At 54.8% G+C, this 23,245-nt stretch overlaps 1 protein-coding gene across 2 annotated transcripts; it reads left to right on the top strand.

Moving 5' to 3' along the window:
• Positions 1-1,413: 1,413 nt before the first annotated feature.
• LOC134407023 (zinc finger protein 34-like) lies at positions 1,414-21,629 on the top strand. 2 transcript variants are annotated; one of them, XM_063138757.1, is made up of 5 exons: positions 1,414-1,523; positions 3,954-4,065; positions 14,224-14,298; positions 17,160-17,408; positions 18,505-21,629. In XM_063138757.1, the coding sequence occupies exons 2-5, from the start codon at positions 4,032-4,034 to the stop codon at positions 20,010-20,012; spliced, it is 1,866 nt and encodes a 621-aa protein (XP_062994827.1). In that variant the 5' UTR covers positions 1,414-1,523; positions 3,954-4,031; the 3' UTR covers positions 20,013-21,629. The 2 variants fall into 2 exon arrangements, with proteins under 2 accessions (XP_062994827.1, XP_062994828.1); XM_063138758.1 differs by having other exon boundaries at positions 18,508-21,628.
• Positions 21,630-23,245: the final 1,616 nt, after the last annotated feature.

Genomic DNA, 23,245 nt, shown 5'->3' with positions numbered 1-23,245 from the left:
GCTTGGGAAAAAAGAGGCTAAGGGGAGACATGATAGAGGTGTGCAAAATAATGTATGGTGCGGAGAATGTGAATAGGGGGACATTTTTCTTCCTCTCTCATAATGCTATAACCCGGGGTCATCCCATGAAGTGGATTGGTGGGAGATTCAGGACAAATAAAAGTACTTCTTCACACAGCACTTTGTTAATCTATGGAACTCACTACCACAAGATGTAATCATGGCCACCAATTTGGATGGCTTTAAAAAGGGGTTGGATAAATTCCTGGAGGAGAAGGCTATCAATGGCTCCTAGCCCTGATGGTTGTGTGCTATCTCCAGTATTCGCGGCAGTAAGCCTGTGTGCACCAGTTGCTGGGGAACATGGGTGGGAGGGTGCTGTTGCACCATGTCCTGCTTTGTTGGTCCCTGGCCAACAGCTGGTTGGCCACTGTGTGAACAGAGTGCTGGACTAGATGGACCCTCGGTCTGATCCAGCATGGCTCTTCTTATGTCCTTATTCCCCTTACCACTGTCTTTCCCCCTTACTACAAATATTCTCCTATAATAAGGGCTGATTATTTTGTGGTGTTTCAAAACTTACCTGGCCCACATCATTGTAGGTTTGTTTCCATTTTAAATTGCATGGCTTCACTAAAAGAACAATTTTAACTACATTTAATTAAATTGAATTGGGAGAAATTAACATGCAGTATATACATGTTACTGGGATCTAGAAGGGGGGTTGTTGTTACCTAATAGCAAACAGAAATAGCCACTTTATGTTGATAAAGGCTTTCTGAAAAGGATAATTAACTATTCAGCATTTGTATTTTTATTCCTAACTTCAGGTTTTGAGCTGAAGCTATCAAGAGTCAATGAGACTTCCCAGGAAGTGGAACAGGGCTCACCACTGCCTCAAACCACCACCCGTCTTGTTGTACTATAAATAATACCATTTTGTATTTTTTTAAAACATTAAATTGGAGTGATTGTCAAATCCAACTTTTTTAAAAAAGCAACAAGTAGACATATGACTTACTTGGGTTTTTTGACGACATTATCAGATGGATAAAGTGCTTCTTATAAATGGAGAGGAATGACGGGGCTGCCACTGCCACATGATTCCTGGTCAGCCGGTTCCTACCCTGCATCGTGCTTGTTCTGCACACATGCGTGCAGCAAAATGAGGTGGCACGATCCTCAGTCGTTTTGTTTCCCAAAGGTCACAAACCGGGGTGGGAGAGAGGTGGTGGGAGAACTGGACACCGAGTCCCTTGTAGAGGAAAGAGACCCCATCAGCCACAAGAGGGCCCGCTTTGTTGCCGAAGGAAAGAGAGAGAGGTCTTTCTCTCCCTCTTTCATTCTTTTCTCTAGCCAGGATGTGGAAATTGAGCTTCCTGGATTTTGCAGCTCGCAGCTGCTTCCCCTAAATCCCCCCCCCTCTTTCATCCCAGCTCCCTGCAGGGGGGCGAGGATTTCTCTCTAATCGGCCATCACCATTCCGGGCCAGGCCGCACACTGCAGTCCCTGGCTAGCTGCAGGTAAACCATCTGGCATTAAGGCGGTGGGGTGGGGTGTGTGTGTGTGTGTGTGTGTGTAATGTACAAAGAACGACCCGGCCTCTTCGATCCCCCCCCCCCCTCTCTTCTTCCTCCCGCCGTCTTTACAGGGTCCGATGCACAAGGAGGAAACAATGGAGACTGTGCAGGACAGAGATGGACCCTGACTTGTGGGAGTCGAATGCAATCCAGCCACTGCTCCGTGTCTTGCCTGGATCTTAAGCACTGGGCTTAGACTAGCCGGGCGGTGGGATGCTGCAATGTAATATGGAGGAGGAGGGACAGTCTGATAGGGAGCGAGTGGGAAGGAGGAGGTTTCAGCGCCTCGCAATTGCCTTTTGTAACCATCCCCCTCGTTCGTCCGTGTTCCCCTTCCTCAGCGTAGAACAGATATGTGCCCCCTCCCCTAATTTCTTGCTTCCCTCCATCCCACCCCAGCATTGCACCGATTTTTATTTTTTTTGCAGTGCATATTTGCAGGGCCCACACCTTCCCCCCTTTTTTTCGTGTGCATGGGCTTGTTCACTTAATGTAGTAGTGTTACCATACTGCACAATATTTATTCAGTGGCCACACATGTGGTTGGGAGACCGAGTTTGGGTCCTTGAGGATAACACTTTGTGCATGTAAGGAAGTGGGTTCTAATCTATGAAAGCTTCACGCCATAATATGATGGTTAGTTTTGGGGAATTTATTGTTTTGACTACAACAGACTTAACACTGCTGCCCCCTTTGGAATTTGTTCACAGGTTGTGCTACTTCGTTACCCTTTGTATATTATGCCTGTGGTTTTTCTCTACCAGACAATCCTACTAGTCTGTGAGGAGTTTGAACCTTGAACTAAAGTATAACTAACAAAGCAAACACTATTAGGAACATAAAGTATGTACAGTTACAGAGAAACCAACGGTTGTTTCTGTAGCACAGAAGCAAACCCAGATTTGCCAGTACATGTACACTCATGTACATCCCATTCCAACCGTTTGACAAGCGTGCTTGTATGATCCATGGTGTTTTTAAACATTTGCTCATTACATTCACACGTTACATGTTTAGAAGTATACTGAAGACGGGGTTATTGTTTTTTGGTGTAAACCTAATAATAATATTCAAAGCAGCCAGGTTTCTTGGTAGTCATTCATTATCTCTACTACAAATTTATAGACTTACTCCTTACAGTTATTTGTGTTTTATTGGAGTGTTCTCTTGTTTGTTTTTTCTAAGAATTAATATCTGAAGCAACTTATGGAAACGGTCACAGTTCAAATGCTTTACAGTCTATTATGGTTGAGAAGAAACACTGACTTGTGTAGCCTAGTTAGATAACGCTCTGTGTATAAAATGAGAGCGAATGCCAGAATAAATGTATTAGGGCACGATCCTATACACATTTAGAGAGGAAAAAGCCCTAAAGTCCCCAACACCCCCAGCCAATGCTGGGAGTTACAAGACTCTTCTTCCTTGTTTTTGCTGCGACTGACTAACATGGCTGCCTCCTGGCACTGCATATAGCAAGTTGTTATATTGCATATAGCAATATAACTACAAGTTGTGTAGGTTATGTGTAATCATATCATTTAGTGCAACCTGTTCCTTGGCACTCCTTCCTGAAGGATGTCACAATACAACATGTAAACTATATTAGAGCAGCTTTCAGGCTTGTTGATTGGTTGCTTCAATCCAATTCATATTTAAAAACTTTTGGTATACAGCAATGTTCACACACCTCAGGATAATAGTTTGAATTTGTATCCCATGCTTAGCCACAAGATCAGTTGATTCCCCTTAAGCAATTCACTATCTCTCAGCTCCAATAACCCCCTCCCCAAGTCTGCAGTATGGGGATAATAAAATTGACCTATATTACAGAATTTCTATTTGGCTATAATAAGAAAATAAAAGCCATAAAAAACACACAGCATAAAATCGATATACTCTGCCAGTTGACCAAGGTTACCAATATGAAAATTAACAAATCAAAAATTTGGGAGAATAAGAACACCTTACCCTGGCAAAAGAAATAGAAGAATGTAACTGTTTAGCAGGTATCCATAGGAATGCTATTCCATAATTGCCACACCTCTCTTGTGAAGGCATAGTTCTTACCTCCCTGAAGGAAATCATTCTGAGTAGGGCCTCCCTGAATATCTCAGGAAATGGGGAGGCACGTATGGGAGGATTCAACCCCAAAGTTACACAAGCCTCAAGCAAGCACTTAAGACCTCACAATATGATAGACTTTACCCCCTCAAAACATTATTTTTCTCTTAATTTCCCCCCTTCCTGCCTCCCACCTCACCCCATTGCCACATACAGCTGATAGCCAAGATTATTGTGTTGACACAGAACTGTTTCCTGTGGCTATCGCATGGCACAAACTCTTCATTTCTTTTTATATATATATATATTTAGGTGCTGTCGGGAGCCTCTCTTGACGAGAGGGAGAAGATTTAAGGCACTTCTGGCAGTAGAGTACATCTGTGAGCCGACATGCAGGAGAGCTACGAAACAGTGATCTCTCTAGGTAAGGGGTCCCGCTGCTGAGGCTTGCACAAGTTCTCCTATGACATCAAGCAGGACAGCCCGTATGCTCTCCACTCACCCACATTGCCCCCACTGCATCTCCCCACCCTCTTGGTCCATCCTCCCTCCCGCTGCATCTCCCATGCCCCTGCTGCCCCACTCCCTCACCACCCGTATGCTCTCCACTCACCCACATTGCCCCCACTGCATCTCCCCACTCTCTTGGCCCATCCTCCCTCCCGCTGCATCTCCCATGCCCCTGCTGCCCCACTCCCTCACCGCCCGTATGCTCTCCACTCACCCACATTGCCCCCACTGCATCTCCCCACTCTCTTGGCCCATCCTCCCTCCCGCTGCATCTCCCATGCCCCTGCTGCCCCACTCCCTCACCGCCCGTATGCTCTCCACTCACCCACATTGCCCCCACTGCATCTCCCCACCCTCTTGGCCCATCCTCCCTCCCGCTGCATCTCCCATGCCCCTGCTGCCCCACTCCCTCACCGCCCGTATGCTCTCCACTCACCCACATTGCCCCCACTGCATCTCCCCACCCTCTTGGCCCATCCTCCCGCTGTATCTCCCATGCCCCTGCTGCCCCACTCCCTCACCGCCTGTATGCTCTCCACTCACCCACATTGCCCCCACTGCATCTCCCCACTCTCTTGGCCCATCCTCCCGCTGCATCTCCCATGCCCCTGCTGCCCCACTCCCTCACCGCCCATATGCTCTCCACTCACCCACATTGCCCCCACTGCATCTCCCCACCCTCTTGGCCCATCCTCCCGCTGCATCTCCCATGCCCCTGCTGCCCCACTCCCTCACCGCCTGTATGCTCTCCACTCACCCACATTGCCCCCACTGCATCTCCCCACCCTCTTGGCCCATCCTCCCGCTGCATCTCCCATGCCCCTGCTGCCCCACTCCCTCACCGCCCGTATGCTCTCCACTCACCCACATTGCCCCCACTGCATCTCCCCACTCTCTTGGCCCATCCTCCCTCCCGCTGCATCTCCCATGCCCCTGCTGCCCCACTCCCTCACCGCCCGTATGCTCTCCACTCACCCACATTGCCCCCACTGCATCTCCCCACTCTCTTGGCCCATCCTCCCTCCCGCTGCATCTCCCATGCCCCTGCTGCCCCACTCCCTCACCGCCTGTATGCTCTCCACTCACCCACATTGCCCCCACTGCATCTCCCCACCCTCTTGGCCCATCCTCCCGCTGCATCTCCCATGCCCCTGCTGCCCCACTCCCTCACCACCCGTATGCTCTCCACTCACCCACATTGCCCCCACTGCATCTCCCCACTCTCTTGGCCCATCCTCCCTCCCGCTGCATCTCCCATGCCCCTGCTGCCCCACTCCCTCACCGCCCGTATGCTCTCCACTCACCCACATTGCCCCCACTGCATCTCCCCACTCTCTTGGCCCATCCTCCCTCCCGCTGCATCTCCCATGCCCCTGCTGCCCCACTCCCTCACCACCCGTATGCTCTCCACTCACCCACATTGCCCCCACTGCATCTCCCCACCCTCTTGGCCCATCCTCCCTCCCGCTGCATCTCCCATGCCCCTGCTGCCCCACTCCCTCACCGCCCGTATGCTCTCCACTCACCCACATTGCCCCCACTGCATCTCCCCACCCTCTTGGCCCATCCTCCCGCTGCATCTCCCATGCCCCTGCTGCCCCACTCCCTCACCGCCTGTATGCTCTCCACTCACCCACATTGCCCCCACTGCATCTCCCCACTCTCTTGGCCCATCCTCCCGCTGCATCTCCCATGCCCCTGCTGCCCCACTCCCTCACCGCCCATATGCTCTCCACTCACCCACATTGCCCCCACTGCATCTCCCCACCCTCTTGGCCCATCCTCCCGCTGCATCTCCCATGCCCCTGCTGCCCCACTCCCTCACCGCCTGTATGCTCTCCACTCACCCACATTGCCCCCACTGCATCTCCCCACCCTCTTGGCCCATCCTCCCACTGCATCTCCCATGCCCCTGCTGCCCCACTCCCTCACCGCCCGTATGCTCTCCACTCACCCACATTGCCCCCACTGCATCTCCCCACTCTCTTGGCCCATCCTCCCTCCCGCTGCATCTCCCATGCCCCTGCTGCCCCACTCCCTCACCGCCCGTATGCTCTCCACTCACCCACATTGCCCCCACTGCATCTCCCCACTCTCTTGGCCCATCCTCCCTCCCGCTGCATCTCCCATGCCCCTGCTGCCCCACTCCCTCACCGCCTGTATGCTCTCCACTCACCCACATTGCCCCCACTGCATCTCCCCACCCTCTTGGCCCATCCTCCCGCTGCATCTCCCATGCCCCTGCTGCCCCACTCCCTCACCGCCCGTATGCTCTCCACTCACCCACATTGCCCCCACTGCATCTCCCCACCCTCTTGGCCCATCCTCTCTCCCGCTGCATCTCCCATGCCCCTGCTGCCCCACTCCCTCACCGCCCGTATGCTCTCCACTCACCCACATTGCCCCCACTGCATCTCCCCACCCTCTTGGCCCATCCTCCCTCCCGCTGCATCTCCCATGCCCCTGCTGCCCCACTCCCTCACCGCCCGTATGCTCTCCACTCACCCACATTGCCCCCACTGCATCTCCCCACACTCTTGGCCCATCCTCCCTCCCGCTGCATCTCCCATGCCCCTGCTGCCCCACTCCCTCACCGCCCGTATGCTCTCCACTCACCCACATTGCCCCCACTGCATCTCCCCACTCTCTTGGCCCATCCTCCCTCCCGCTGCATCTCCCATGCCCCTGCTGCCCCACTCCCTCACCACCCGTATGCTCTCCACTCACCCACATTGCCCCCACTGCATCTCCCCACCCTCTTGGCCCATCCTCCCTCCCGCTGCATCTCCCATGCCCCTGCTGCCCCACTCCCTCACCGCCCGTATGCTCTCCACTCACCCACATTGCCCCCACTGCATCTCCCCACTCTCTTGGCCCATCCTCCCTCCCGCTGCATCTCCCATGCCCCTGCTGCCCCACTCCCTCACCACCCGTATGCTCTCCACTCACCCACATTGCCCCCACTGCATCTCCCCACCCTCTTGGCCCATCCTCCCTCCCGCTGCATCTCCCATGCCCCTGCTGCCCCACTCCCTCACCGCCCGTATGCTCTCCACTCACCCACATTGCCCCCACTGCATCTCCCCACCCTCTTGGCCCATCCTCCCGCTGCATCTCCCATGCCCCTGCTGCCCCACTCCCTCACCGCCTGTATGCTCTCCACTCACCCACATTGCCCCCACTGCATCTCCCCACTCTCTTGGCCCATCCTCCCGCTGCATCTCCCATGCCCCTGCTGCCCCACTCCCTCACCGCCCATATGCTCTCCACTCACCCACATTGCCCCCACTGCATCTCCCCACCCTCTTGGCCCATCCTCCCGCTGCATCTCCCATGCCCCTGCTGCCCCACTCCCTCACCGCCTGTATGCTCTCCACTCACCCACATTGCCCCCACTGCATCTCCCCACCCTCTTGGCCCATCCTCCCGCTGCATCTCCCATGCCCCTGCTGCCCCACTCCCTCACCGCCCGTATGCTCTCCACTCACCCACATTGCCCCCACTGCATCTCCCCACTCTCTTGGCCCATCCTCCCGCTGCATCTCCCATGCCCCTGCTGCCCCACTCCCTCACCGCCTGTATGCTCTCCACTCACCCACATTGCCCCCACTGCATCTCCCCACCCTCTTGGCCCATCCTCCCGCTGCATCTCCCATGCCCCTGCTGCCCCACTCCCTCACCGCCCGTATGCTCTCCACTCACCCACATTGCCCCCACTGCATCTCCCCACTCTCTTGGCCCATCCTCCCGCTGCATCTCCCATGCCCCTGCTGCCCCACTCCCTCACCACCCGTATGCTCTCCACTCACCCACATTGCCCCCACTGCATCTCCCCACCCTCTTGGCCCATCCTCCCGCTGCATCTCCCATGCCCCTGCTGCCCCACTCCCTCACCGCCCGTATGCTCTCCACTCACCCACATTGCCCCCACTGCATCTCCCCACTCTCTTGGCCCATCCTCCCGCTGCATCTCCCATGCCCCTGCTGCCCCACTCCCTCACCGCCTGTATGCTCTCCACTCACCCACATTGCCCCCACTGCATCTCCCCACCCTCTTGGCCCATCCTCCCGCTGCATCTCCCATGCCCCTGCTGCCCCACTCCCTCACCGCCCGTATGCTCTCCACTCACCCACATTGCCCCCACTGCATCTCCCCACCCTCTTGGCCCATCCTCCCTCCCGCTGCATCTCCCATGCCCCTGCTGCCCCACTCCCTCACCGCCCGTATGCTCTCCACTCACCCACATTGCCCCCACTGCATCTCCCCACTCTCTTGGCCCATCCTCCCTCCCGCTGCATCTCCCATGCCCCTGCTGCCCCACTCCCTCACCGCCCGTATGCTCTCCACTCACCCACATTGCCCCCACTGCATCTCCCCACCCTCTTGGCCCATCCTCCCGCTGCATCTCCCATGCCCCTGCTGCCCCACTCCCTCACCACCCGTATGCTCTCCACTCACCCACATTGCCCCCACTGCATCTCCCCACCCTCTTGGCCCATCCTCCCGCTGCATCTCCCATGCCCCTGCTGCCCCACTCCCTCACCGCCCGTATGCTCTCCACTCACCCACATTGCCCCCACTGCATCTCCCCACTCTCTTGGCCCATCCTCCCGCTGCATCTCCCATGCCCCTGCTGCCCCACTCCCTCACCGCCTGTATGCTCTCCACTCACCCACATTGCCCCCACTGCATCTCCCCACCCTCTTGGCCCATCCTCCCGCTGCATCTCCCATGCCCCTGCTGCCCCACTCCCTCACCGCCCGTATGCTCTCCACTCACCCACATTGCCCCCACTGCATCTCCCCACCCTCTTGGCCCATCCTCCCTCCCGCTGCATCTCCCATGCCCCTGCTGCCCCACTCCCTCACCGCCCGTATGCTCTCCACTCACCCACATTGCCCCCACTGCATCTCCCCACCCTCTTGGCCCATCCTCCCTCCCGCTGCATCTCCCATGCCCCTGCTGCCCCACTCCCTCACCGCCCGTATGCTCTCCACTCACCCACATTGCCCCCACTGCATCTCCCCACCCTCTTGGCCCATCCTCCCGCTGCATCTCCCATGCCCCTGCTGCCCCACTCCCTCACCACCCGTATGCTCTCCACTCACCCACATCGCCCCCACTGCATCTCCCCACCCTCTTGGCCCATCCTCCCGCTGCATCTCCCATGCCCCTGCTGCCCCACTCCCTCACCGCCCGTATGCTCTCCACTCACCCACATTGCCCCCACTGCATCTCCCCACTCTCTTGGCCCATCCTCCCGCTGCATCTCCCATGCCCCTGCTGCCCCACTCCCTCACCGCCCGTATGCTCTCCACTCACCCACATTGCCCCCACTGCATCTCCCCACCCTCTTGGCCCATCCTCCCTCCCGCTGCATCTCCCATGCCCCTGCTGCCCCACTCCCTCACCGCCCGTATGCTCTCCACTCACCCACATTGCCCCCACTGCATCTCCCCACCCTCTTGGCCCATCCTCCCTCCCGCTGCATCTCCCATGCCCCTGCTGCCCCACTCCCTCACCGCCCGTATGCTCTTCACTCACCCACATTGCCCCCACTGCATCTCCCCACACTCTTGGCCCATCCTCCCTCCCGCTGCATCTCCCATGCCCCTGCTGCCCCACTCCCTCACCGCCCGTATGCTCTCCACTCACCCACATTGCCCCCACTGCATCTCCCCACTCTCTTGGCCCATCCTCCCTCCCGCTGCATCTCCCATGCCCCTGCTGCCCCACTCCCTCACCACCCGTATGCTCTCCACTCACCCACATTGCCCCCATTGCATCTCCCCACCCTCTTGGCCCATCCTCCCTCCCGCTGCATCTCCCATGCCCCTGCTGCCCCACTCCCTCACCGCCCGTATGCTCTCCACTCACCCACATTGCCCCCACTGCATCTCCCCACTCTCTTGGCCCATCCTCCCTCCCGCTGCATCTCCCATGCCCCTGCTGCCCCACTCCCTCACCACCCGTATGCTCTCCACTCACCCACATTGCCCCCACTGCATCTCCCCACCCTCTTGGCCCATCCTCCCTCCCGCTGCATCTCCCATGCCCCTGCTGCCCCACTCCCTCACCGCCCGTATGCTCTCCACTCACCCACATTGCCCCCACTGCATCTCCCCACCCTCTTGGCCCATCCTCCCGCTGCATCTCCCATGCCCCTGCTGCCCCACTCCCTCACCGCCTGTATGCTCTCCACTCACCCACATTGCCCCCACTGCATCTCCCCACTCTCTTGGCCCATCCTCCCGCTGCATCTCCCATGCCCCTGCTGCCCCACTCCCTCACCGCCCATATGCTCTCCACTCACCCACATTGCCCCCACTGCATCTCCCCACCCTCTTGGCCCATCCTCCCGCTGCATCTCCCATGCCCCTGCTGCCCCACTCCCTCACCGCCCGTATGCTCTCCACTCACCCACATTGCCCCCACTGCATCTCCCCACCCTCTTGGCCCATCCTCCCGCTGCATCTCCCATGCCCCTGCTGCCCCACTCCCTCACCGCCCGTATGCTCTCCACTCACCCACATTGCCCCCACTGCATCTCCCCACTCTCTTGGCCCATCCTCCCGCTGCATCTCCCATGCCCCTGCTGCCCCACTCCCTCACCGCCTGTATGCTCTCCACTCACCCACATTGCCCCCACTGCATCTCCCCACCCTCTTGGCCCATCCTCCCGCTGCATCTCCCATGCCCCTGCTGCCCCACTCCCTCACCGCCCGTATGCTCTCCACTCACCCACATTGCCCCCACTGCATCTCCCCACTCTCTTGGCCCATCCTCCCGCTGCATCTCCCATGCCCCTGCTGCCCCACTCCCTCACCACCCGTATGCTCTCCACTCACCCACATTGCCCCCACTGCATCTCCCCACCCTCTTGGCCCATCCTCCCGCTGCATCTCCCATGCCCCTGCTGCCCCACTCCCTCACCGCCCGTATGCTCTCCACTCACCCACATTGCCCCCACTGCATCTCCCCACTCTCTTGGCCCATCCTCCCGCTGCATCTCCCATGCCCCTGCTGCCCCACTCCCTCACCGCCTGTATGCTCTCCACTCACCCACATTGCCCCCACTGCATCTCCCCACCCTCTTGGCCCATCCTCCCGCTGCATCTCCCATGCCCCTGCTGCCCCACTCCCTCACCGCCCGTATGCTCTCCACTCACCCACATTGCCCCCACTGCATCTCCCCACCCTCTTGGCCCATCCTCCCTCCCGCTGCATCTCCCATGCCCCTGCTGCCCCACTCCCTCACCGCCCGTATGCTCTCCACTCACCCACATTGCCCCCACTGCATCTCCCCACTCTCTTGGCCCATCCTCCCTCCCGCTGCATCTCCCATGCCCCTGCTGCCCCACTCCCTCACCGCCCGTATGCTCTCCACTCACCCACATTGCCCCCACTGCATCTCCCCACCCTCTTGGCCCATCCTCCCGCTGCATCTCCCATGCCCCTGCTGCCCCACTCCCTCACCGCCCGTATGCTCTCCACTCACCCACATTGCCCCCACTGCATCTCCCCACTCTCTTGGCCCATCCTCCCGCTGCATCTCCCATGCCCCTGCTGCCCCACTCCCTCACCGCCTGTATGCTCTCCACTCACCCACATTGCCCCCACTGCATCTCCCCACCCTCTTGGCCCATCCTCCCGCTGCATCTCCCATGCCCCTGCTGCCCCACTCCCTCACCGCCCGTATGCTCTCCACTCACCCACATTGCCCCCACTGCATCTCCCCACCCTCTTGGCCCATCCTCCCTCCCGCTGCATCTCCCATGCCCCTGCTGCCCCACTCCCTCACCGCCCGTATGCTCTCCACTCACCCACATTGCCCCCACTGCATCTCCCCACCCTCTTGGCCCATCCTCCCTCCCGCTGCATCTCCCATGCCCCTGCTGCCCCACTCCCTCACCGCCCGTATGCTCTCCACTCACCCACATTGCCCCCACTGCATCTCCCCACCCTCTTGGCCCATCCTCCCGCTGCATCTCCCATGCCCCTGCTGCCCCACTCCCTCACCACCCGTATGCTCTCCACTCACCCACATTGCCCCCACTGCATCTCCCCACCCTCTTGGCCCATCCTCCCGCTGCATCTCCCATGCCCCTGCTGCCCCACTCCCTCACCGCCCGTATGCTCTCCACTCACCCACATTGCCCCCACTGCATCTCCCCACTCTCTTGGCCCATCCTCCCGCTGCATCTCCCATGCCCCTGCTGCCCCACTCCCTCACCGCCTGTATGCTCTCCACTCACCCACATTGCCCCCACTGCATCTCCCCACCCTCTTGGCCCATCCTCCCGCTGCATCTCCCATGCCCCTGCTGCCCCACTCCCTCACCGCCCGTATGCTCTCCACTCACCCACATTGCCCCCACTGCATCTCCCCACCCTCTTGGCCCATCCTCCCTCCCGCTGCATCTCCCATGCCCCTGCTGCCCCACTCCCTCACCGCCCGTATGCTCTCCACTCACCCACATTGCCCCCACTGCATCTCCCCACTCTCTTGGCCCATCCTCCCGCTGCATCTCCCATGCCCCTGCTGCCCCACTCTCTCACCACCACATCTCCCCACCACCTCTGCTCCCAGCTCCCACCTACCTTCCCTTTGCTGCTACTCTCTGAAGAGCTGCATTGGCTGTGAAAAGCAGCTGGTGCAGCTGTCCAGACAGCCGGTTATGCCCAAATGCCTGGCTCTGAGGGGATCCTTCCTCAGAGCCATACATTGTGGGAAGAGAGTCCCTGGAGATCAGCTGTACCAGGACAACATGACTCTTTACAGAGAGAAACCTCGGAGTGTGGGTGGCTGCTGCTGTGGAGAGCCCCCACAGGGAGCTCTCCCACTGCTGCCAGTATTTGCTATGCTGGGAGATTGGTGGTGGGAGTCTCTGGAACACCTGTCCATCTGGCAGTGCATACCTGTTAGCACCAATGTGTGTGTGTGTGCGCGCTCCTGGCAGAGGAGGAGCACAGAATTTGATGATCCTCCTGTTCCACTAGCTGAGGCATTTAGCCCACCTTCTTGGAAGGCAGGGCCTGCCACTGCTTAATAATTCTGTGCCGGGCTGGAACTTGAACCTCACTGACCTGCTTCTATAGCCAGAAGACGTTCTTTGTTTGGGGAAGCTGAGATGTCAAGGACTTTATGAAACCAACCAAGATGCTAAATTTGACAACAGCTGAGCACTCTCCTGTTTGCATGCACCTCCGGACACACAAACATACATCCAATGACCAAATCAGTTGCACTGACGGTGCCCAAAGCCTAGGACCAAATTTTAGTGTCAGGCAGGCTGCTTAATGCAGGCACCTGAAGCTTTACTGTATTAGCAGCCTTGTGGAAGTGGCAAGTGAGCCACTTCCTCAGTGTGTAGAGCCAGATTGTACTGAGGAAGATGGAAAAGTGTGTTTCTTTTACTTCATCCCGTCATAGGAAGGAGGCAAGTAACAACACTTAAAGTCCAATAAAGCAGTTGGAATAACCCATGAAAATAGGGTGTTTCAAAAACGCTTGCTGTCAGGAATAATTTTGGTACCTGCTTGTCTGCTGAGAAAACCTTTGGGGTACACACAGCTCATGTGGGTCACTTGCCTAGTTTGCTGGACCTCGTGGTAGTCCCACGAGAAGCCAAGACACAGCTTAAAACTGCCTTCCCCAACCTGGAGCCCTCCCGTCACCTGCAGCCAGCACGATTGCCATTTCTTATCTTCCCTTTGAGGAAATCCATCTAAGCTTTCAGTGAAGTCCTAGGTTTCCCAGGGTGCAGTTTAAAACCACTAAGATGTAACACCCTCCCCGCACCAAAGAAAACAAAGATACTATTAAAACATAAATATACAGTTTTGCATCTTTCTGCAAAGAAATTGCATCGTGACGCAAATTTGCCTCACTTAGCATCCTGTGTTTGGTTCCAGTACTGCAGAAGAAGGTGGGGACTGTTGGTTTTTCAGAACTTTTAAAAGTTACTTCTCTGCCTTCTCTCTTACATATCTTACAAAGGCCACCACCTAACCAACCCTTTCCTCTTTGGGCAATATCAATGTGTATTTTTTTCTATTCTCCTTTTCTTAGCGGAAGAAATTGCCATCAGCTGGCCCCGGATAACTGCCTTCACAGAGACCCGGGGGCGCAGAGGCTTGGCTCCTGGTAAGTCCTTTGTGGGAAAGGCAGGATTGTTTTCTCCTTGCGTGGAGACAGAGTAGGCTGCAGATCCTTGTTCTTCCCATATTCAACTACCTAAAAGAATTAGATCTAAGCTGTTCCTCTTCAATTGGATGTCTCCACTTCTCAATGATCTACTATAGTACAGTAGTTCCCAAAGTGGGCGGTACTGCCCCCTTGGGGGTGGGGAGATTGCACAGGGGAGCATTAAGAGGCAAGGGGGCAGCAGGGGGGCACTCGAGGTGGTCTTTTCCAAGAAGTGCCTCTCCAGAAGGTCTTAAAACCCAGGGACATTTTTATGGGAGAAAGTAGTTTCGTCCCAAGCCATATAGGGGAAGAATCCACACATGTATTAATACCGTTTAAGAAGAGTCCTTTTAAGGTTGATTGAAATGTTTCAAAAGCACCAAAACGCTAATGAAGAGACATACCCTGCTTGGTGTGCCCCGCCACGCTGGCTGCAAAACAGAGGCGTTCGCTGTCTTTTCCCTCCCTCCCTCTGCAAGCCTGCGGTGGGTGCTTCCCATTTAAAGGGGCTGCGCTCGGGGGGGCCCTGGGCATGAGTTTGTGGAACCAAGGGGGCGGTTACCAGAAAAAGTTTGGGAACCACTTTATAGTAGTTCATCCAATCACTCTCCTAAAGGTTTGTATTTATTCGTAGTTGCAGATGGGTCAGACTGTCAGGTGCTTTGGTACAAACACTAGCAAATGCCAGCCTTCAGTCCACAGTAGAGTCTAGCATCCCTTTCGTTCTTTTTTCTCCCCTACCCCACCCCCCCATTCCCAGCTAGTGGGTGACAAAACATCCAGAGCAGGGGTGAAGAACCTCAGGCCCAAATCCAGCCCTCCAGGGTTCCCCAGAATGCCATGTCCCTTCCCCCCAGTCATTGAGTAGTTTCCCAGCTTTTGTGAAATCCCCCCTCCCCATTCTTGAAATGCCTATGCTACGACACAGTTACTGACAGTAAGACCTTTAAGCTAAAATATGCTAGCATTGGGAGGGTACTGCTCCCTGTTCCCTTTGGCCACACCCACCATGGAAATGCAGCCCCCCCCTCCGAAAAAGCTTCTCTGAAATGGATTGCAGCCCTCGGGTTTAAAGAAGTTCTGACCTCTAGCATGGTAGAATAAAAGCAGGAAACTGAGGAGTAGCTTCCCTCAGTAACAAGTTGCCCAAATCAAAGGAGCACAGCATATCTTGAAGCTTTATGAAAGCCAGTGGTTCAGGATTGGCTGTCTGGGGCCACCTGACCCCCAGGGCCTTGAAGATTCTGGCTTGTGATGTTAGTATCCCAACAAGGAGCCTGCAGTTCCTGCTTTGAACCCGTGTCCCTGGTGGTACCAGAAGCAATAAATTGGTACCCGACACTCATGCTTCCCAGCTTCAGAGCCTGACACAAATCTATTAAACACCATCAAATGCTTTTTACTGGAAGCAACCCTGGATCAAACAAATCTCACAACATTTGCTTAACAGATATGCAGGCAACACGATTCACATGATGCAGTGCTCCAAAGGGGGGGGGGAACCCCCAACCACAAGTAGCACATCTCATTTATACATTTTTTATAGATTTAAAAGTGTTAGAATTTCAGACACTTCTAAAAAATGTGTAAACTGGATGCGCTACTTGTGGTGGTGGTTTTTCCCTGTTTTGGAGTGGGCTCTCTTAATTTGCACAGAAGTTCTGATGGCCCAATCTGAGCAGAATTTCAGCTCCAGCATGGTGTATAAGGAAGGGGCTTATGCTGTGGGCAACCAGCTCACAGCAGTGTGTCCTGCTTTGGCAGAAGCAAGCTCTGGATGCAGCGGAGTCTGCAAACAGCCAAGCCTACAGGTGGTGAGTTGATGGGGTTCAGGCTACAGCAGAAATGGTTTAAGTCCAAGGCCAGAGCACAGGCAGACAAGCGGACCAGGCAACAACAGGAGCTCACAAAAACAGGCAAGCGGTCAAACACAGGAAATCAGTCAGGTACATGACACAGTCCAGAAGCAGGGTCATTAGGTCATTAGGCAGTCCCAAAGGTCAGGAAACAGAGCAGTAATCATAGGCAGAATTCAGCGGATCAGGCAAAGGCAGGATAGATCAAGTTCTTTGAATGCTGGTTGGGTTTTCAAGTGAAGTCTTTTAAGCCCAAAGCCTGCTGGACCCCACCCAAAGCTCAGCTGCAGTAATCAAGCCTCCCTGTCCAGAGCCTTACTCCTGAGGAGTCACTTTCTCCTGAGGAGACCTTTTCTGGAGGCAAGCACTCTTTCACACAGGAAGCCCTACTAGCCTGTCTCTTGAGGCGACAACATTCCTGGGGTGGGGGTCAGGATTGTTCAGCCTTTGCCTGAGGGGGCAAACTCCCTTTCCCCTGACAGGGATGGCCCTGCTACCATCCTCCCATAAAGGCTCAGGCTTCTGTATAGAGTGACCATAGGAAAAGGAGGACAGGGCTCCTGTATCTTTAATAGTTGTATTGAAAAGGGAATTTATGCAGGTGTCATTTGTATATATGGAGAACCTGGTGAAATCCCCTCTTCATCCCAACAGTTAAACCTGCAGGTGCCCTGCCCTCTTTTAAATCTGGTCACTCTAGTATAGCGCCTGCAGCTTTAACTTTACCAGGTTCTCCATATATACAAATGACCCCTGCTGAAATTCCCTTTTCTATGCAACTGTTAAAGATACAGGAGCCCTGTCCTCCTTTTCATAGGGTCACCCTACTTCTGTAGGTCTGTCCTTGGTCTGGGGTGCCCTGGGTTTCTGGGGCCTCTGGCTCTTCTTCTGGGGAAGACGCCTCCGGTGGGGACGTGGCACCGGGTCTGGCATGCCTTTCCTTTTCCCTGTCTTCCTTTACAGGGCTAGAAATGGAACCCGAGCAAGGGCAGCTGGCACCTTTGCAGGGCCAAGCGGCGGCGGCGGCAGCAAGTCCAGCTGGCTTCAGCGAGGAAGGGATCCTGCCCGACTTCCGGAGGCAGCTCGGGGTGATCCTGCAGACTGTAGGCAAGGCTCAGGTGGAGAAGATGCTGCGGGAGCTGGTCAAGGAGCAGGAGCAGCAGGGAAGAGTCAGGCGGCGCAAAAGGGTGACCAGGAACCCCCGGCACGGAGGTAACGGCCTTCCTGGAACAACCACGGGGGGGGGGGGGGGCTGTGCGCCTCATCCCTGGGCAGCAGAAAAGGCACAGCAGGGAGAGTCTGGTTTTGCACTACTCCAATGCTCATTTTTTTTTAAAAAAATGTTTTAAATCTTGACGTGTAGCCAGAGATTTCGAATAATTCTATGCTATTCAGAGCCACTGTCCTCACCCCACCACGCTTCTTAGCCCCTCCGGCCTGCGGAGCCGGGGCTTCCCCTTTCCCCTCTCTGCCTTCCCACAAACAGCTCAGCGCTCCTGTGTGCAGTGTGAGCGTATCTTTGCTTCTCTTTCTCTTCTTTTCTGCGGAGCACTTAATGTAACGCAACTCACTGGGGTATATTCACAATGACTGAATATATGCACAATCAGTCCAACTGGTAGAATTGGGAGCAAAATTTAGATTTCTTGGTGTTTTGTTTCCTGAGCGCTGGAAAAGCACAGTCCCGATCATAACAAGAATCCATAGATTTTCTCTTTGCTCTTGTGACATGGGGGAGGGTAGGAGAACTACCATCCTCCATGGGGTTTGGGGCACTGAGGTTTTCAGATTAATGTACAGAAGCTGCAATGAATGTCAAATACAACTCAAAGTGCTGCATTTAACCTACAAAGGTCTAAATTACTTTGGCCCTGCATACCAAGAACCTGCCTTTTTCCCAAGGGAGCTGCCTTGATATTGTTAGATTGACAGATGATGTCCAGCAGATTTCCTGGCTCTCAACCAGAGATCTACCCTCTGAGATACTTTTATCAAGAACCAGGATTGAATCTAACCCTTTTATATACAAAACATTTCCTCAACCACTGAAGTCCTCTGTGATCTGACTCATCACTTCCTGGAACACTGAGCAGCTGTAGCTCCTTAACAATATGGAGGAGGGAGGTTGAACTCCATCTTATAGACCAGGGGTGGTGCTGGGAACCTGCCCCCCCCCCAGATGTTGCTAGGCTCAGCCAGCATGGCCCACGATCTGGGGCGGGAGGCATTGGAGGGCCCTCACCTCTGCTGTAGACATCCCTCTGCTTTATTCCCAAGGTGCAAAGATTCACCTGCCTTCTTGTTTCAGTAGGTGATGGAACAGGTGGGCAGAACCACTTGGAGACCCCAGAGGAACTGCACGCTGTGACGGTGGAAGGACCTGCCATCCCATCCAGAAAGCCGCCTGAGAATGAGCTGCAAGTGCCTCTCTTGTGTCCAGGGTTGGTGGCAGGGCAAAAGCAATCCATTTCAGGGAAAATTCTTCATGGGGATGCCAGGGGGTGTAAGAACAGCCTCATCCATCAGCAGAGTCCTCTGGGGACAAGATGGGCGGCAGGCCTTGAGTCCAGGGAGAGCATCGGCTGCAGCCCGCTCCACATGAGCCGAGGCTCCCAGGATGGTGGGAGAGTCTGGCCACCTTTTGGTGAAAGAGCCCAGTTTTTTTCAGGGTGGCAGAAACCACGCTGCACCCAGAGACGCCGGCGCCCACCTGCAGGAGAGAAACCCCACCGCTGTGGGCCGTGCAGGAGAACCGTTGTGGCCTCACCAGCAAGATCTAGCTCACCTTCAAACTCTGCCTTGGCTCCTCTCCTGGACTCGGGCTCTGAGACGTCTCCTGCCCTGCCTCTGAACTCTGCAGGGCCACTGAGCACCCAGCCCTCACCGGGGAACCCAGCTTCAGCCCCACCCCGAAAACCCCACGCCTGTGAGGAGTGCGGCAAGCGGTTCCGAATCCTCGCCAACTTGGAGCGGCATCAGCAACGCCACGCTGCAGAAAAGCCTCACCAGTGCCGTGACTGCGGCCGGCGTTTCCGCTGGGGCTGCCACCTGGAGCGCCACCGGCGGTCGCGCCGCTGTGTGGAATGTGGCGGGGGGCTGGCAACCCCGCCCCCGCCCCCCTCCCCACCCCCGGAACCTGACAGGCCCTACTCCTGCGGGGAGTGCGGGAGGCGGTTCACGCAGCGCTCGGCGCTCAGCAAGCATCGGCGGCTGCACTCGGGGGAGCGCCCTTACGGCTGTGGCGAGTGCGGGAAGCGGTTCCTGCAGCGTTCCGACCTCACCATTCACGTGCGCTCACATTCTGGGGAGCAGCCGTACGTCTGCACGGAGTGCGGCCGCCGCTTCAGCGTCAGCTCCAACCTCAGCAAGCACAGGCGCATGCACCGTGGGGAGCGCCCTCACGCCTGCACTGTCTGCGCCAAGCGCTTCCTGCAGCGCTCGGAGCTCCTCATACACCAGCGTGCCCACACTGGGGAACGCCCCTACCCCTGCACAGCCTGCGGAAAGCGCTTTGCTCGCCGGGCCCATCTCAAGCGCCACCAGCGCACCCATGGCGGCGTGCCCGCCACGCCTGCTGCCTCGCGTCACCCGAGCGCCCGCTTGCTGGCCACGTCTGCGGTAGACACCACGCCCCTTCTTGAACGTCAGCAGCATGAACATGGGGGCGTGCCCGACGCCCTGGAGACACGGCCCCACGCCAACACGCCAGCAGCTGGGCCCACGGTCTTCTCAGCAGCTCGAGGTGCTGCTTCCTTGGGCCTGCCCTGGGCCCTGTCCTCTTCTGCCCGCCTCCCCTTCTGCTCCAGCTCTCTCTGATCATGCGGCAGCTTTCCTGAATCCCTGCCCTTCATCAGTCCCTCATGACCAGTGGGTGCCCACGTTGAACCTCAGGTTCAGGGATGGGGCCCAGCTCTGGGGGAACGTAGTGGGGGAACAGGCCAGGTCCTTCTGGAGCGTGGGAGTGGCTTACATTTTGGGATCCAGCCCTTGGTCGCTAGGAAACTTGGCAATTTTATTTTTCTCCCTGGGGCCTCCTGCTAGGCTCTGTAAGGGCCGTCAGTGAATGGGAGAGGCGAGAAGCAGATGGGCAGCCAAACCTTCCCTGGTCCGTTGATTCAGCTCTTCAGTGTCAATTGGTGTGATCCAAGCTGGGCATGTTATTTAACGTCTGGCAGGGAGGGGTTAGGTAAGCTGTGGCCTTGCACATTGGGGCAAGCGTCCCAGAGTAGACTGCAGCTAATGAGTGCAAGTAACCAGCATTGTTTGCAAATCACCGTGTGATCACAGGCATGAATTTCTCAGACACGCACACGACATTACTTGTTCTTTTGGCATCATGCAGCACATGGTCACCTATCCTCCTCCTCCTCCTCCTCCCCCCCTTAACCCCACCTTTGTAAAATTTGTTAGGGCTCCCAACACTTAAATGCTTGGCCTTCATGGCCAGTGATCTTTTGATCGGACTGCCTTTGTTTCCCTTTGTGGGAAGAGAAGTTCAGCTAGGCTCCTCCCAAGACAAAATGCCACACTTGCTCATGCTGATGAGTCCCGTAGACTTTCATGCAAGCACTGGCCATTGCTTAAATTGGGGGCAGGCTGTGTGTGTCTTTTAGGGTCCGGTACAGTTCGTGGTTCTCTGCTGTCGGTAAATGAGATTACCACAAGGCCCAAGCTCTGGAAGATCTGGAACCGCGGTGAAAGAGAGAAGCTGAAGGAAGGAAAGAAAGGACAGTCACTGATCCTTCAGTTCAGAAGCGGTGAATGGCGCAGTGAGCTCTGGCAGGATTTTAACTTGGCTGCTGCTTGCTGAATTCGGGACAAGTTGGCTAGTGCCTTCAAAAGTGCTTCCTTCACCACCAGCTCCTGAGAAAGCAGACAGGCAGAGGACGGAAAGCAGACTGGCAGAGGAAGAAAAGCAGGAGGTGTCTGCTTTGGTGGGAATTGTGGACTGGAACACTTTAAGGGTGGGAAGGAGCCTGGCTTCTACATCCACTGATGCTTTAGCCAGCTCTGATGAGAGCGGAGAAGCTGATGCTGAGCAGGGATTGACCCCATCCCCGGCCACCACCACTCTCAAGGGCTGTGTGTGGTTGTTTACCAGACCAGTGTTATTTCTCCAGTTGCTTGTACATTCCTGGTACCTTTTGGACTGGTGTTTTATTGATAGGGGTGGGATCAGAGGGATGGGTCATACAAGTCTGTGGTTTGGCCTGGGCTCTAGAGTAGGGAGGGGGTTAATAATATCTGATTTAGGACTAATACAGTAGAACTTTGTTTTATCCAATTTTAGCATGGAGTTTCTTTAACCAACGTAGAAACATGACGAATCCAAAACTGTACATATTAATGAATCAAATAGAATATTTTGCGACTCCTTTGCCCCAAAGAAGATATTTTGCAGCCCTCAAAACTTGAAATGCGAAATCTCTATTTGACAATGTTTGAATGTGGGGAAGTTCGTCACTTCTACATTTATGCAATGTTTTGGTCACAGTGCCCATTACAATTGCATCTGACCTTTCCAATGCACATTGTCACCCTTTTTCTATATGTCTTTTTAAAAAATGCACAGGGAAATGTAACTTTGGAGTGGTCCTGAGCATAGCTGCAAGAATGGCATCCAAATAGATTGATAAAAGGTGAAGATGTGGGGTTCTGCTCTCATTGCTGGATTTCATTGCCTCTGAGACAGTTGAGGTTATCCTGAATTAGCAAAAGCCATTCTAAGAGGCTTATTGACCAGCAAGGGAGGAAGAATGAAGGAACTGCTCTGGCAGGCCTCTGTTCCTTACATTAGCTTTTGAGTGGGGGCTGTCAGACAGAACGAAAGGGCAGCTGCTGGTCTGCTAAACTATGCGGAATGCTTGGCGACAAAATACCATTCAGGTATTGATAACGTACAGAGGTTGGAAGGACAGAATGGACAGGTTGGAACTTGCACCCAGTTTTGCACTTTTGAACCTAGGTGCAAACCGACACTCAAATTGTATTTAGAAATTTGCACTTCTCCAAATTTTGCAATGTTCTCCAATCAAATAATCTGTACCAAATTCATATATTAAGGAACGATGAACACAAAAGTAATATTAGTAAAATTAATCTTAAAGTGCATTATGTTAGGAGGAAGCGCTTGCAAGAAAGGGTATGTATATCTAAAGTTGCGTAGAAAAAGTGTACTAAGAGAAATGCACACAAAGATGTGTACAAATCTTCATGCAAACATTTTTTAAAAAAAATCCCAAAGTTTGGGGCAAACCTAATTTAAGATTGGAAAAATAAGAAACTGAAATTGACAGATCTTTCCATCCCTTTGTGTATATGACTATTGGAGCTGTGATTGCTCTAAATTATTGGGTGTGAGTCATTCCACCAATGAATATTTCCTTTCATGGCCCTGTGTAACATGTTCACACAAGTGTTTCCTCTTCCAAGACTATTAGCCCAGAGGTATTGCTAAAAGGAATTTTGCATTTAGTTAAGACAATTTTTTGAATAGCTTAATAACTGATATATTCCAGCACAACTTGTGACCAGCAAATTGAATGCAGCCCACCAGTGTAGGAAAAATCTGCTTGACAAAACCTCTCTAACTGTAATAACAGGCAGGCAGCAAAAACACAGTTTGGTGATCTGTATATTTGGCTTGGTGGGTCATAAATTACACAAGTTAAATTGGGTTAGGTAATGTGGACTAGGAATAACTTCTAGATTCCAGAAGAGACTATTTCATGATGGTCATGGAATCCCCATATCAATGGTTGACTCTATTCCTAGGAGCCTAGTACTAGGTAGGGTGACCCTATGAAAAAGAGGACAGGGCTCCTGTATCTCTAACAGCTGCAAAGAAAAGGGCATTTCAGCAGGTGTCATTTGTATGCATGTCGCACCTGGTGAAATTTCCTCTTCATCACAACAGTTAAAGCTGTAGGAGCTATACTGCAGCTATACTGTGACCAGATTTAAAAGAGGGCAGGGCACCTGCAGCTTTAACTGTTGTGATGAGGAGGAAATTTCACCAGGTGCGACATGCATACAAATGACACCTGCTG

Source organism: Elgaria multicarinata, chromosome 11 (assembly GCF_023053635.1).
Source record: "Elgaria multicarinata webbii isolate HBS135686 ecotype San Diego chromosome 11, rElgMul1.1.pri, whole genome shotgun sequence".
Lineage (NCBI taxonomy): Eukaryota > Metazoa > Chordata > Lepidosauria > Squamata > Anguidae > Elgaria > Elgaria multicarinata.
Note: the sequence above shows the minus strand (reverse complement) of the source record. Positions and strands in the feature narration are given on the sequence as shown.

Bases quoted from the DNA above. Each gene is read 5' to 3' on its own strand.
- LOC134407023 (XM_063138757.1), top strand. From the start codon at position 4,032: ATGCAGGAGAGCTACGAAACAGTGATCTCTCTAG. The intron at 4,066-14,223 runs GTAAGGGGTCCC...TCCTTTTCTTAG, and splicing joins CGAAACAGTGATCTCTCTAG to CGGAAGAAATTGCCATCAGC. The intron at 17,409-18,504 runs GTAACGGCCTTC...TTCTTGTTTCAG, and splicing joins CAGGAACCCCCGGCACGGAG to TAGGTGATGGAACAGGTGGG.